Source organism: Scleropages formosus, chromosome 23 (genome assembly GCF_900964775.1).
Source record: "Scleropages formosus chromosome 23, fSclFor1.1, whole genome shotgun sequence".
Classification (NCBI taxonomy): Eukaryota; Metazoa; Chordata; class Actinopteri; order Osteoglossiformes; family Osteoglossidae; genus Scleropages; species Scleropages formosus.
Genome location: NC_041828.1, coordinates 1,705,009 through 1,719,649, shown reverse-complemented (window position 1 = coordinate 1,719,649; position 14,641 = coordinate 1,705,009). Strand labels below are relative to the sequence as shown.

Genomic DNA, 14,641 nt, shown 5'->3' with positions numbered 1-14,641 from the left:
GTTACAGACTGTTGGCGGCAGATGCTGAGATTAAACCCCAGTTCAGGGTGTGTTGTGTGTTGATGCAGGTGATCATGAGGGTGTCGGAGGCGCTGAGCTCAGCTGTGTCACAACAACATGTTTCGCACCAATTATGATTCATGTGTTCAGCTGGATTTTGGGTCAAAAGTCAACCAGCTCTCCGTTTTGGCTCCAATGTAGTGGAATGAGCTCTGCGTGTCCCTCACAACTGCTGAATCCCTCCTGCAGGGAAGAAGGGTCTCGAACCCATCTCGAGAGCCGCTTCTCTCCTGATCCAACACCACCTGTCACCAGCACCTGCTTGTTTCCCACCAAATTGGTAGACAGCCCCTCCTGTGAAAACGGCCACACTGCACTGAATGCGTTTTGAGAGTCAGTGTCTGTGTCTAAAGCTCTTTGTCAGCTGACGACGCCCTTCTCTTTCCTCGCCATTGCATGTCACTCTGGAGAAAATGTGTGAATGCAGCACTGGGTAAGAGACCAGTGTAAAAATTATTTTCACAGTAATAAAATGTCTCATCACACAGCTCCTGGCCCAGCAAACAAGGGTCAGGTCACATGACCCTGGCAGCAACTAAAACCGTCCTCATAGGCATCTGCCGCCGCTTTGCACTTACACCAACAGTGGGCAATGTGGCACCCGAGTGCCACAACACACCACGGCACCCTGTGTTATAAGGACGTTGAGCGGGGCGCGACGGAACAAGAGCAGGACCTACACTTCATGCCTCGGTTCATTTAAAAATGTAATTTTATTGGCTGACGTCCTCCTGTCCAGAGTCGGTCCATTCTTTCCACCAGCGACAGGACGACGGGGGACACAGTTACATCATCTGAGTCGACCGCCGCATCCTGTGGACCAGCGAGACAACCCAACGCGACCCCACTCCCGCCCCGCCTCGTCCCCACCAACAATGTCGGAGAGACACAGGAACTCAGAGGGTGGGCCGCACAAATTGGCCTGACACCATGGCATGCTGGGAGGGACGTCTGGCCTGTCTGATGGGGTCCCGAAATAAGTTCTGACAGTCATCGCCGAAAAACCAGAGCACTGTTGCTGGAACACACACACAGCACTGGGGACGCTGACACCCCCTCTGCACACCTAATAAACTCCGTTCACAAGAAACATCTCTTTTGCTAGAAAGAGCCCAACTGGGAAGCTGCAGCCCCTTCACCCCACCAGTGAGGAGCGCCACCGAGAGCGCAGGACCCTGGAAAAGCCGCTGTTCGGTGACAGCTGTCGGCGCCATACCTTGATGAGGTGCTTGTTGACCCATTTGGTGAACGTTTTCTTCTGCACGCGGTCCCGCTCATCTGGGGGGAAACAAAAATGGAGAGTCGGGTTAGCTGTGCAGCAGAGCGGGGGTGGGGGTGTAGGGGGGTTGGCAATCGCACCATCGTTCTTCCTCCCCTTCTATTATTTAGAGTTTCAGACTCCAGCAAAGCCGCTTTGCTGCCTTCATTTCGGCGCCGCTTGCAGGTGTCCTTCACAGCGTCTGCGAACGCCGGAGAGACGCAGCCCTGGAGCCGAAACTGCGCTGAAGACATTCCGCCTAGTTAACGCACTGCAACGGGTTCGAATCCCACCTCCTGCTGCAGTACCCGTGAACAAGTAACTACGTTGAATTGATACGGCAAAATTAGCCTGCTGGGTACTCTAAATGATTAAAACGTTTCGAGCACCTGAGCACCAAGTCGCTTTGGGGAAGAAAACGAAATAGATCCCAGCAGTTGAGCGCAAACTGTCCTTTAGCGCTGCAGAAGGACCTCCCAACAGAAAGGGGGCGCTGTGCCATTAATGGCACCATGGTACCGCACGTAATTTAGGACAGTAGGCAACGGAAGCCCATCGAACCGATGCAGGGATGGGTCTGGAGAGGCAGACGAGGCGCAGCGTCACCTTCTGTTTGCCATCGTCCGTCTCCCATCTCCCAGACGCCCTGTGTCGGCGTTGCTCAGGAGTGAGGCAGAAGAACCCGAAATAGCAGCTGAGCAGATCCTCCTGCCTCTTTTAATCTCCACGCACGATAGCAGCGCCCACCGGCGAGTTTCTGTTGTTGACACGGTAGCCATGGCAACAACACCAACCCCCCTCCCCATGGGGGGGTAAAAAGCGCATCTCTCTTGTGCTAGACACAGCGACCCAACACACTCGTCACACACATACACACACAAACCACATGTGCAGCCACATTTCCTAAGAAGAGTGAGACATTCTCTCTCTCTCACACACACACACACACACACACACACACACACACACACACACACACACAGACTCATTCTGCTAAATAATACAGCAAATTTCTGTTGCACAACTGGACCGTTTACACAACTGAATCATCAGTGCAGGAATTGAGGTCAGACTCAACGCTAAAGGCAGCAGCTGAGCAGCAGCAAAGCGACTGCCCTTCAAACACACAACCTACTGGTGCAGGCTGTCCAAGAGCACAGTCCTCCACCCAGACAACAATATCACCACACAGGGACATCGATGCTATTTATTTGTAGAGAAGGCGCTTCTCTTCCGATTGGGACACGAGTGCACAGTGGGCGCTCGAGATTTGAACCTGTGACCCCTGTGAAACTTTCCAGGTCAACTAGAGTTCCAGGGTCAAAGATAAACACTGCATTACAACACGGCCGCGAGTTGTGCAACACCTCGGACGCACACTGCTGCACATTAACCCTCTTTTCAGCACTCAGGGTGACAACCGCCACACCAACCAAGAGCGCCACCACTTCCTGTTGACCCCAGCGCATGCTGGGAGTGAGACACATGGCCCTCCGGGCACATGCGTTATGCTCGCAGCGAGACAAGAAGCCCCTGTCCCAGACAGCTGACAGAACACACACACACACACACACACACACACACACACACACACACACACACACACACACACACACACTCAGTGTGGAGCTGTAAGATTACACCAGCAGTGCTGACTAGTAAATCACAGTGAACACGACACCACAGCATGTGCAAAGATACACACCTGTTTCTCAAACACAAATAAAACTACACAGAGTAACTTAAAAACACACACACAGAGCGACTAACCTGTGCAGCACATGAGGGTGTGCAGGTGGCTGTTGAAGGAGCTCTCGCGGTAAAAGATGGGCCACATCCTGGCCTCTCCACGCCACCCTCCACTACGACTGTTTACGCTGCACTTCCTCTCGTTACGGCGACACGCTCTCCTGTGCCCTGACGCGTACCATCGTCACCCCTGACACGACAACTCACTCGGCACCAGGAAGGGAAGGGAGAGAGAGCGAGAGAGAGAGCGAGAGAGAGAGCGAGGAAAAACTGCCAATCCAAGAGGCACGAAGGGGCCTCGGCTCTCAGATCACCTGGCACACACACCCCCTGCGCACACCTGCCGTCCGGTTCCCTCGCCCCCCGGTGCCAGCTATCACCACCACACGAAAGCCCCCCCAGCCCACCGCCAATCTCTGCCGGTTTTATAGAAGTGCCCGGGTTCACACGTGTTTGTGGAGTGGAGCGGAGCTCCTCCTACCTATGAGTAAGAGTGTGTTTACCATCCTTGTTCGCTCGCTCGCTCGCCTGCCCGCCCGCCCTCACCCTGCCTCCACAGCGCATCAGCGCACACACACAGCTCTCCTCTCTCCGTTCACAACTTGGACTTCGGTGCTGGTACTGGAGGGTGTCGGCAGAGCGCCAGCAACTGGAAGGGCAGAGAGCAGAGTGACCCCTGGTGATGGGCAGAGGGACGAGTGACGCCTGGAAGAGGAGGAGGAACGGAGCGCTGATGGTGACAGCTACAGTAACAGCTACAGGTAGGGCGAGAGCTTCTCCAAAACCGAGCAAAGTTACAGGAGCCGACTGGCGCGTTCCATCAGAGTCCCCTTCGGATGATGTCACCACTGCCTCAGTAGCACATCAGCACACGGTCCCCCGGATGCCTTGCGACTGCCGCCTCATGCCGCCATCAGCTCCGGTCGGTTTCCGCAGGAAGAGGCGCCGTGCAAATCGTTGACCCTCCCTCCCGGCCCCCAGAATCTAAAGGAGCAACAGGAGCTTCCTCCACAAGGGCGTCTAATGCTGGAACGAGACAGAGCGAGAGCAAGTCTCTGGACACGCACGTGGGTGTGCGCGCGCGCACACATACGCCTGGATGGAGAGTGGCGCGAAAGCAAACTGTGAGCGAGTGGGAGGGTTTCTGGGAAACAGGCAGAACATGTCCCCCGAACCAAGGACCACCGCGACCGGACCGGACTCAGATCCACTCCGTTCTCCTTTCGCGGCTCAGGGACTCTTCCCGGGAGCGACATCCGCACCCTGCGATCGCGCCGCTGTCCACGCTGCCGTCGGGCCTCGCCCCACGGGCCCCACACCTACAGGGCATCCCCGGCAGCTTCGGTTCCGCTCGCATTTACTGACCGGCGGCAACAGAGAGCGCCTGCCCCATGCGGACACGCGGTCGAGCGCACGGCGTCCGTCCCCCCTGCCGACGCGGCACCGGCGGTCCTCTCCAGCTCGCTCTGTCTCGCCCACTCGCCGTCCCGTCTCTCTCCCTGCCCCTGCCTCTCTGTGTGCGACGGCCGTCCCGGCGCGGCGCTCCTGGTGCCGCGAGCTATAAATACAGAAGTAAAGCTGTGCACAGCGCTCTTATCCAGCTCCCTCATTAACGGTAATCCACCCCCCCCTCCTCGAACCGCCATCCTACTTCCTGCTCACAGCTCCGGCGTCACGATTGTCCGCAGCCGGCTGTCTCCCCTCCACCATGCAGCGACTGGCACAAACCCCTCCCCCCTCCCCTGAGCGTGCCCTCGCCAGCCCAGAGCCCTGGTGAGAAACGGGCGCAGCGGGGGACGCCGGGGGAGGGACGCGCCGGGAACGAAGAACCACCGGGACAAGCGCCTGCGCGGGACAGCCGTGTGCCTGCCGGCACCGCTCAGCAGGTGGCGTGGTAGATGAGGTGCCGCCTCTCCCTTAAAGGACACGTTTGAATCGGAGCACTTGCTGTCGCACCCCTGAGCGAAATATTTCCGTCGAATTGACAGTAAAAATTACCACACAGCATAAACAGGTGAATCAACTTAAGTAGTTTAACAATGAACCAAAGTTTCTCTGGAGAAAAGCGCCACAGTGACGTTAAAAGTCAAAGTGAACACGTGCGGCAATAAGGGTGCCCAGCGCAGGGAAACAGTGCGCAGCAGTGCGCCGACAGGACCGCTACCGACACGCGAGCGTCCGAAGGCCCCGGACGCCGCCGCTCACAAACAGTCAGTCGTTTGCGCGACCGTGTGACTGAGCGACCGACACACCGCTGGCATGGTGAGCAGCGCCAGTACGGCCGTTACCCTTAGTAACACTTTCTCCAGACTCTTCTCCAAGGTGACGCCGTTGGGTTTGTACAGCAACTTGCAGCGAGGAACCCGTTTGTTCAGCAGGGATATGAGGACAGCTAGGACAGCTAGCGCTGTTAGCATAGCTGGGATGGCTAGCTTAGCTACTACATCTAGCTTAGCTACTACATCTAGCTTAGTTAGTAGAGCTAGCAAAAGTTTGCTCAGCTACGACAACTAGCTTAGTACAGCTAATAAAGGTTCACTCGGCGAGGACAACTAGTTGAGTTAGGACAGCCAGCAAAGGTTGTTACCTCAGGAAGGGCCGCTAGCGCTGTTAGCACAGCTAGCTTAGCCATTACAGCTAGCAATGCTAGCTCACTTAGCGCAATGCAGCTAGCTCCCCCTCTCTCTGCATTACTCATTTTCTCATTTCTACGTATAAAAGGGTGAAAAGTGCACCAGGAAGCAACAGGAGAGCATCCCTCAGCAGTATCGCCCATCCCTGGGATGAGACACGTCCTGCTTTTCACCTTCAGACAGCAAGAGCTGGGAGCGTTCGGGCCAAACGCAGGACGGCAAGATCCTCGCTCTACTCAGAACGCTACGATAAAACAGGGAGAAGAGACGCGCTCGGTACGAAATGGAAAAACGGAGCCCAAAAGCACAAGCTCTGGGTGGCACGAGTGCACCTGCCTCACTGGGTGCGAGACCCCCAAGCGCCTCTGAAGCATAAGCTGCTAAAGCACCAGCCCAGGCTTAGGGCAAAGTCCATTATAACCAGCAGGTGGGCAAAAATGGGATCCATCCAAAGCTGATGGATTGCGTGTGTATGTGGTCAGGGACTCAGACCCCAGCTTAAAGATGTTTCACCTTCAGTTACCCAAAAGGACAGTGAGGGACAGACACAGGGGACAGTAATTTCTGCCTCTTACACACACACACCGCACAGATGAAGTGGTGTGTTCCCAGGGCCATGGAGAAAGCCCACATCCACAGCGCGACAAACACCACCGCTGGGCGGTTACCGAAACCCTGAGTTGTGGACGGGGCGATAATCCGCGGCGTGTGACCGAACCGAAGGAGATTATTGACCGCGTCGCCGCCACTGGGCTCGAGCCCTCATTCATGTGTGAGAGGAGCTCGTGGAGGCGGGGCGGCCCTTGCGCCGCTCTATCCCACCCTTCAGCGATCCCTCCGACGGCGATACACGGCTTCTGCGAGGACAAACTCTTCAGTTATTTATTCATTTCATTCCTTCTTATTCCTCTGAGAGTCAAACAACAGAAAAAAAGAAACATTTTGATCCTGATTTTCCTACTTTTTCCCAGAAGGGTCGGGGGGGGGTTTATAGACCATATCATACAGGGGCTTTGAAGTCCACAGCAGCCAAAGGTTTCCAGACCCGGTTCCAGAGACAGCCAAGAAGAACCAGAAATAAGTGTGCAGACAGACAGACACACACACACAATAACTAATCCATCCTCGGCTCTTTATTAAGATACATTTCCCAGTAGAAGGTCTTAAGTCCAGTTTCACAGCACCACTGGCAAATGAAACACAAATAAACTAAGCCCGTCATGTAGCAACTGAACGTGTCCAATTAAAGCGCTCAGCTGACGACGCCGGGACCAGACGTCCCGCAGTCAGCTCGACGGACGCCGACGGCGGAGCGCACCGCAGGGCCACGACCGTCCACGATCGGCCACAAACGGAGAACTGCTAGACCGCAAGCGTAACCCACAGAGTGTGGTAAAACTGGTCAAGATCTGTCTACAGACCACATGGGCAACACAACACGTGATCAAAAGTGGACCAACTCTGTACTGCAGAGTTCAGCAGAACAAGGTATTAACATCCACATCATCTTATTGTACCATAAAGCTCAGTAAACCTTTATTAAGCCAGACTGTTCCATTCCAAAGTCCAAAACAGCATCCAAACTCTTCAGAACACACGGGCTCCTCAACGGGATCTGAAGTCCGTCTGTAACTCGTTTTGTTCGTAACTCCAAAGTCCCTTGTGCCGCCAAGTCACAACCGATCGTGGATTAATGATAGAGATACCTCAATTTATTAGCTCGTTAGTTTTCATACAAGTCTCACACACAGCTATAATATATTAAAATCAGGCTGTACAATGCACTTTTATATAGAGAACTTTATATACCCACACACTTGTTTTCCTTACACTGACCAAAATTAAAACCGATTTTAAACAGAATCACATCTCCTACACATATTCCTATTGAGCGCCGATCGTTCATTCATCCGGTAAACACGTGCCGTGCTCGCCATCTTGTTAATGATCACCGAAAACACTCAGGAACACCAGACACGGACTATAAACACCGAGACGCCGAGTTGAATCGCAGCGGTCCCGCATTCCTATGCCGTATGGGACTCTTTACTGCCTCCTATTGGTGCAGATGGTAAACACAGGTTGCAGTCACTCCTCCACAGAAGGCAATTTCAAGGAAAGAAACGGCCAGGGTAAAAGAGAAAAAAAAAAAAAACTAGAGGAAAATATAGAAAATGCGCAATGTGATTGTTTTAAATCTGAAGAGGCAGTGCGACACAGAGCAAACACTCTTGCAGTCCCACCACCACAGTCAGTCAAGAGCTCTGCAATCTTACATTTATTAATTTAAGAGACACTTTTCTCCAGAGTGACTCCCAATGAACTCTATGTAGTGTTACCAGCCCACACACCTTATTCACCGCGGTGACTTACACAGGGTCACTCATCCATACATCAGTGAAACACACTCCCTCTGTCACTCACACACTATGGGTGAACCTGAACAACATGTCTTTGGGGTGTGGGAGGAAACCAGAGCAGCCATAAGAAACCCATGCAGACACTGGGACAACATGCACACTCCACACAGACTGAGCGGGCATCGAACCCACGCCCTCTTGCACCACCCAGGTGCTGAGAGACAGCAAGGCTACTCGCTGTGCCGACCCATTATAAACTTCACACCATAACGCGGCCTCCATCAACTGGCACAAAGAGGGACCCGTGTCCCTCGACCTTTGACCCATGGCCCTAGTCAACCAGTCAGGATGGTGTGTCAGTACCTGAATGTCGGGCGAGGCGACTGTGCAGCAGCCACACCCCAGCAGCCGCCACAAAGTGAAAAGCGATGAAGAGGAGGGAGGTGAGAAGCGACAAATCTGCGGAATCCATCGTCTCCATGGCAACCACGAGCCACCACCCCGTGACACCCAAGGCTGCGAGTCTCCTCGTCCTCCTTCCCGATTTCCTGTCTCTGTACGACAGCGACAAACGACGTTCCTGGACCTCTTACATGACAACAAGGCTGAACATGAAAAACACGCAAAGCTGAATGACTCAAAGCGGGACGAGGAGCAGCGGGACGACTGAAAATGAAGCCCAAGAGAGCAGTTTCTGATTGACTGTCTCACGTCCACATGTCACTCTTTCAGACGTCTTCTCAGCACCCCTCCTCCGTTTCTGCCCTCTCTCCTCTCGCCGTTAGGGGTTCGCTTTGTCCCAGGTTCGAGCGCTCAGGCCCGAACTCCAGTCTTCGGCAGTTTCCCCAAAGCCGGTGATGGGAGATGTTCGCCACTCTCACCGACTGCTCGCTCTGCCACGCCGCCGCCGCCACACAGACTCCCCTCTCCCCCAGCACCCGCACAGCAAATTCCTTTCCCCTGAAACACGCTCCAGCCAGAGCTCGGCCTCAACTCACACAAGTGTGCGTGTGTGTGAGAGAGATGGAGGAAACAACCGGTGAAGAGGCTGGGTCAACCTCCACCCCCCATGGAAACCGCAGAGTGCCTTCCTGTGCGTGCTCACCGGCGCGTCTCGCTCATGGCAGACCTCGGCATGTGCCCTTAACTGCGTCGCCATGGGAACCATCACTGTTTACATTTATATTTACCCATATCGATGCAGAGAAGAAGAGCCCTAGGTGCGCGGTACATGTACGATTGACATGCAAGGAGCAAGATGAAAGGGGGCTGTTGCTTGATTGGCCAGATCTCCCATTGCTGGATGTAAGATACCAGTCTGTGTGTGTGTGTGAGTGACAGAGAGAGAGAGGGGGCCAGTTCAGGGGTCCTGCAGAACATCCCCACTGAGTCATAATGACATGAACGGCAGTCTGAGAGACTGGAGGGGCATTACTCACTCCCCCTACCAGCAGACTGTTCGGGGGTTTCAGGGTGAGATCTTGAGCACGCATGTGCGTGTGTGTGTGTGTGTGTGTGTGTGTGTGTGTGGTTGCAGATGTGGGCAGCTGACAGAAACTAATACATTTGTTCCCGGTTTGGCTGATAGCAAAAATCTTTTTTTCCTAGTGGAGAAAAAATATCCTTTTAAGGTTAAGACCTTCTGCAACAGCAGACTACAAATGTGGAGTGAGGTGTCAATGTGTCCGAACAGGAAGCAGTGCCGACAATCGTGGTAAAATGGGGAGAAAGTGGCGGAAAAAGGAAGCGTGATGATGTACGCTGTGTGTCTGCAGCTGATGAGCGGAGCACCTCAGGCTTGTATGCGCAGCGTCCTCGACTTACACACACAGTCGGGACCAGAAGTCTGTCCGCAAGGCCACTTGTCTGCCAATCCAGGCAGTACATTACAGTCGGTCAGGGCTGAAAGTACAGGATACCTTTAGTTTAGGACACATCTGAGAAGACCACACATGGGGATAGCTGCTAACGCAGTAGTTCTCCTTCAGATGACATGATAAACCGCAAAACTGTATGTCGCTTTGCAGAAAAGCATCAGCTGAATGAGTCAACGTAAACTATTGTGATTGAAAAACACGATGTATGACTAATCATTTTAGCTTTTCACTTTTGATTTTGCAAACCATTAAAATTGAAAAGAAAATTAAAAATTAAGGAAAAAAAAAAATTCCATCTCCAAAAATGTTACGCCGGAAAACGCGACATTTGCACCACAACAAATTTTACAAAATAAACTGAAAACTTTGCATACACACACACACACACACACACACACACAGTATGAAACCGCTTGTCCCATGCGGGGTCACGGCGAGCCGGAGCCTAACCCGGCAACACAGGGCGCAAGGCTGGAGGGGGAGGGGACACACCCAGGATGGATGCTAGTCCGTCACAAGGGACCCCAGGCGGGACTCGAACCCCGGCCAAACCCGCCGCACCACCGCGCCCCCCTAGACAAACACTTAGATGTTTTTAAACAAAGTGTAACAGATTTTCAGTTACACGAACATTTACAAACTTTAGCACATTTCATTTTCGTCACCCGCCTGATTCCTAGATGGTCCATGCGCGCAAATCGAAGTGTCCTGCAGTTCCACTGTCCACCAACAGGGGCAGCAAAACGAGTGCAGAGAGAATAGAAACTCTGTGCTGGAGGTGCAGGGAGCGGCAGCAGGATCCCCAGTTTCTCAGACCAATTTCTCAATTTCTATTTTTCTCAGTAATTATTCTTGTTGTATCTAGAAACCACTGAGCAAATAAACAGACGTACTTTGACATTTTCACACTATTTTAACAGAAAAATTCAATAAGCCAGATGCTGACAAACATGTTTATGCCTCTTCCTACTGGTCAGTTTTGTCAGTTACCCATGAGACACGAGGTCAGTAGTTAAGGTGAACCTTGATAATACGCTCTCGTCACACACTCCGTGCAGCTCGCTTTCCTTTCTCCCATCCGAGGGGCCTGGGGGTGGGGGATGACGACACACACAGGGACACAGCTCCGAGTAGAGGATCGCAGAGATGACATTTTGGCCTTTAGACTTTAACGTTTGTGCGAAGCACAGCAGCAACCCGTCCAGAGCATCCTGTCACACCCGGTGATTCCGGTACTGTTCGGAGACACAGATACTGCAGGGGCTGTTGATGAAACATTAATAAACAAGGCTTACGATAAACGTTCAGACCATTTTACCTTAATTGACGTTTTTAACATAACCCAGCACCCCATGTATAAAATGGAGAGACTGTGCTACATTATTACACTTTGATTATGATGGGGAGACTTAGGAACAAGTCCAGTTACAAACTGACTTCCGGTACCGCCTACGTTTGCAAGTTGAGGTTCGAATATTGTTGAAAATTCGTGACTCGACATCTGGAGGGCGAGAACTATTTCACGGAGCGCTGGGCTGGAACTCCGCCCCTTTCACACCCTCCGTCTGAGACCACGCCCACAAAATCTCAACACAATCTGCTAGCGACTGGCGCCTGGCCACCTCACCTCTAATCCTAGAAACCCAGAAGTGGGGTGGGGGATGAGGAGGGTGCCGGCTACAGTCCAATCCGTAGCTCTAGACAGAGAGGAGGAGGGGTAGAGCTGTGTCCCCGTTCCGCCCCGGGCCTCAATGAGCCCTTTCACTCGGCAGCTCAGAGCCGCTGGCCGCGGGACGCAGAGGGACAATCGGCCCCTTTGTGGACGCCGGAACACTGTCCGTTCGCGGTGCTTTTGCAGCCAGCGCCCCTCGCCGGCCCGATTCATGAGAGCCACAGGGCTGTTTCCTGGAGGCGGGGTCTAGCACCGGCCCAACCAGGAGTCGCACACCGGGCATAAGCCCCCCAGTAAAGCGGGCATCTGCTTGCCGAGGTCCTCCAAAGGATCGCTGCACGAATGACCCCCAGGCCCTCGCCGCCAGCAGCACATTTGCAAGTCTACATCGTTCACACAACCACACACACACTTTCACCACCAGGCTCACACCAGGGACCGCAGGCGTCGCAGCCGCTGGTCCGCGTAACTTCTGAGCCAGCAAGCCGTTGTGCTCCACCGCGACAAAGCTGCGCCCTGGAAACGGACCAGAGATACCACAGCAACCGGAAGAACCGTGCAAACGGCATCCTGAGGAGGGAGACGGAGGAAGCGGGTAACGGGCTTAGACTCGGTCCAGTTTTACACGTGGAACAGCTAACGTGTCCCTCATCGCTGACACGAGCCACCGCCTCGCATCTCCTCCAGGGTGCATCCAGGGCAACAGGCCAAATCGCTCCAGCAGCATCCCTTCGACTGAGGTGGACAACATTCATTCCTCCTGCCTTCCTTCTACCATCTCTCTCTCTCTCACTTACACACACACCCAGACAAAAAAGCAGTGTGACCATAAAGGACTGTCACCCACTCCCCCCGCCGAGACCCGAAGTGACCGTCAGTCCAGCCCACATGAGAGTCCCTGACCTCCAGTGACCCCCAGCAGACAGTGCAGAGCCTGGAAGGCACTCTGACATGTGTGTGTGCATTTGAGCAGAAGAAAATGTGATGTGAAATAGGGATGCGTGACCACAAATGACCATTGTGCTTCACGCACTAGCGCGTGGGTATTGCTTCTCAGACCGTCAGCAATCTCTCCATGTAGGACAGACAGTTCCACGCAGTACCGACTGCAGCCGACAGGGGGCGCCATGGCTCTGCAGCACGAAGAGAAACTGGAGTGGAGAGCAGACTGCATAGGCTCCCCACACCCGGATACACTGTCAGGCTGGAGGGGCAGGCAAAACGGGGGTGGAGTGAGCGGGGGGGGGGGTGGAGTGATGGGGTGAACCCAAGGAAGCCCTACACACTCCACGCTCAGGTCCCACATGAGGCGTGCGTGCGTGCGCGTTTTGAGAGAATGCGCGAACAGGCTCGCAGGCCATACCACAGAGGGCCCATTATGGACGCCCAGTAGGTTCAGCACTGAGCCATCAGTGAAGTTCCAGAGAAAGATGCACCCCAGCACCTCCGTTGCCATGGGAACCAGGGGCATGAAAGGGACAAGGATGTCTAAACGTTGGGGAGGGGACAACCTTAAAAATGTACTGAACCAAACAGTCTGTCACAAAGCGAGGCCATAAAACACTCAGCACACAGTTGCTCTTGTGCAGAAAACAGCAGAGTGTTTCTCTGCAAAGCATTCTGGGACACGGGAATACAGAACGTCCACCCCGAAGGAGCTCACCGACCAGCACTTCAATGACGCGAATTTCTCTGATGGTTTACTGAGCTCAAGCTCCGCGTTTACCTCCGTTAACGGTAAAAACCGCGAGCCCGACGCAGACCGTGACCCAAAAGTAGAGAGCGGCAAGACCCGCGACAGGATTACGCTCGCATCACAAGAGAACGGGATGTAACGCTTCCTGTCGCCACAGCAACGTACAACCCCGCCCTCTTCAGAACCCCTGCTCTGGACCTCGTGAGCCGCTGCAATTGCCACTAGCGAAGTAGGACGTGGTGCAGAAGAGGGGGGCAGGGTGACGGTACCACGAGCTTCAGGGGTGATGGCGAGGCCTCGGAACCCGGGGAATTCTAGGCTGATGGTTCGTAAGGATTGCAGCCTCACCCCGACCGGAAGAGCTCAGCGCTTTCAATTCCTTGTGGTCGTGAAGCGTTGGACGGTCCAAAAGCAACGCCCCCCGGGACCTGCACCAGCAGGGTCTTTAGCTGCCATGGAAACTCCAGAGAGCTCCGGTGCAGGAACGATCAATCGGCACTTTAAGAAATTTCTATGGCTCCCCCCAAACACGCTCGTTAAGGTGTAATCCCTTTTTAACGAGATCCGGAGCCCGGTCTCACCCAGCGGTGCCCTGGTCCAGGGCCCGTTTGATGTGAACTGCTGCTGCCGAAGTGGAAAGGTTCGAGAGGACAGGGGTGGGTTCGAAAGGAGCCCCGAGTCCACTAAGCTCCGCCCAAATTACTGTTCCTGTCTGTCACCCGGTAATGAGAGACTGTTCTGAATGGCAGATGAGGAACCGGAGGTCAGTGTCCTCTATCCACTTCCTGTCCAGGTGGCACCACACTCCCCTCCTTCCATGGGTTTCCGTTCTCCACCATCAGTGCTCTAGAACTCGGCGCTTCAAACACACACGGTATGGGGACGAGGGCCATGCCAAGGAGGACGGCATACGGCTCAGAGCTCCGACCACAAAGCGGAGATTAACGGTCAACGAGGGAGACGAGCTTCCGGCAGCACCGCCAGGAAACCACGGAGGATCCTGACAAACCAGCTGGCCCACAGAGACAGGAAGCGCAACGCGTCACGGCGCCAGACGGAGCGAGCCGATCTGACGATTCTCTCGCCCCATCAGGACAGGGGTCACCGGTAACCGTAACGACGCCGCCCTGAACGTGTCATCCGTGAAGAACCACGGAAAGGGGGATCCAACTGGGCTGCGGAAAACTTCACCTACCAGCCACCGTGTCAGTGACAGCACACGGCGGCGACGTCTCCCTTGGGACATGACATGTAACTTGTTGGGGGCGGGGCTGCCAGATGACATCATGGTCACACCCGGCTTCTTGGCCTCAGGTGCTTTCGAGAGTAAAAGTGA

General features: G+C 54.2%; 1 protein-coding gene across 9 annotated transcripts in view; it reads right to left on the bottom strand.

The window, feature by feature from the left end:
• The window catches only part of macf1a (microtubule actin crosslinking factor 1a), a 125,320-nt gene that overhangs the window by 81,728 nt on the left and 28,951 nt on the right, over nucleotides 1-14,641 (bottom strand). For 8 of the 9 annotated variants that reach the window (XM_029248252.1, XM_029248260.1, XM_029248253.1 and 5 more), the window contains exon 3: nucleotides 1,277-1,338. In XM_029248252.1, the coding sequence (XP_029104085.1) occupies nucleotides 1,277-1,338 (62 nt within the window). Of the gene's footprint in view, nucleotides 1-1,276; nucleotides 1,339-3,088; nucleotides 3,301-14,641 lie in introns of those variants that run through there. The other variant, XM_029248255.1, reaches the window with a different exon arrangement.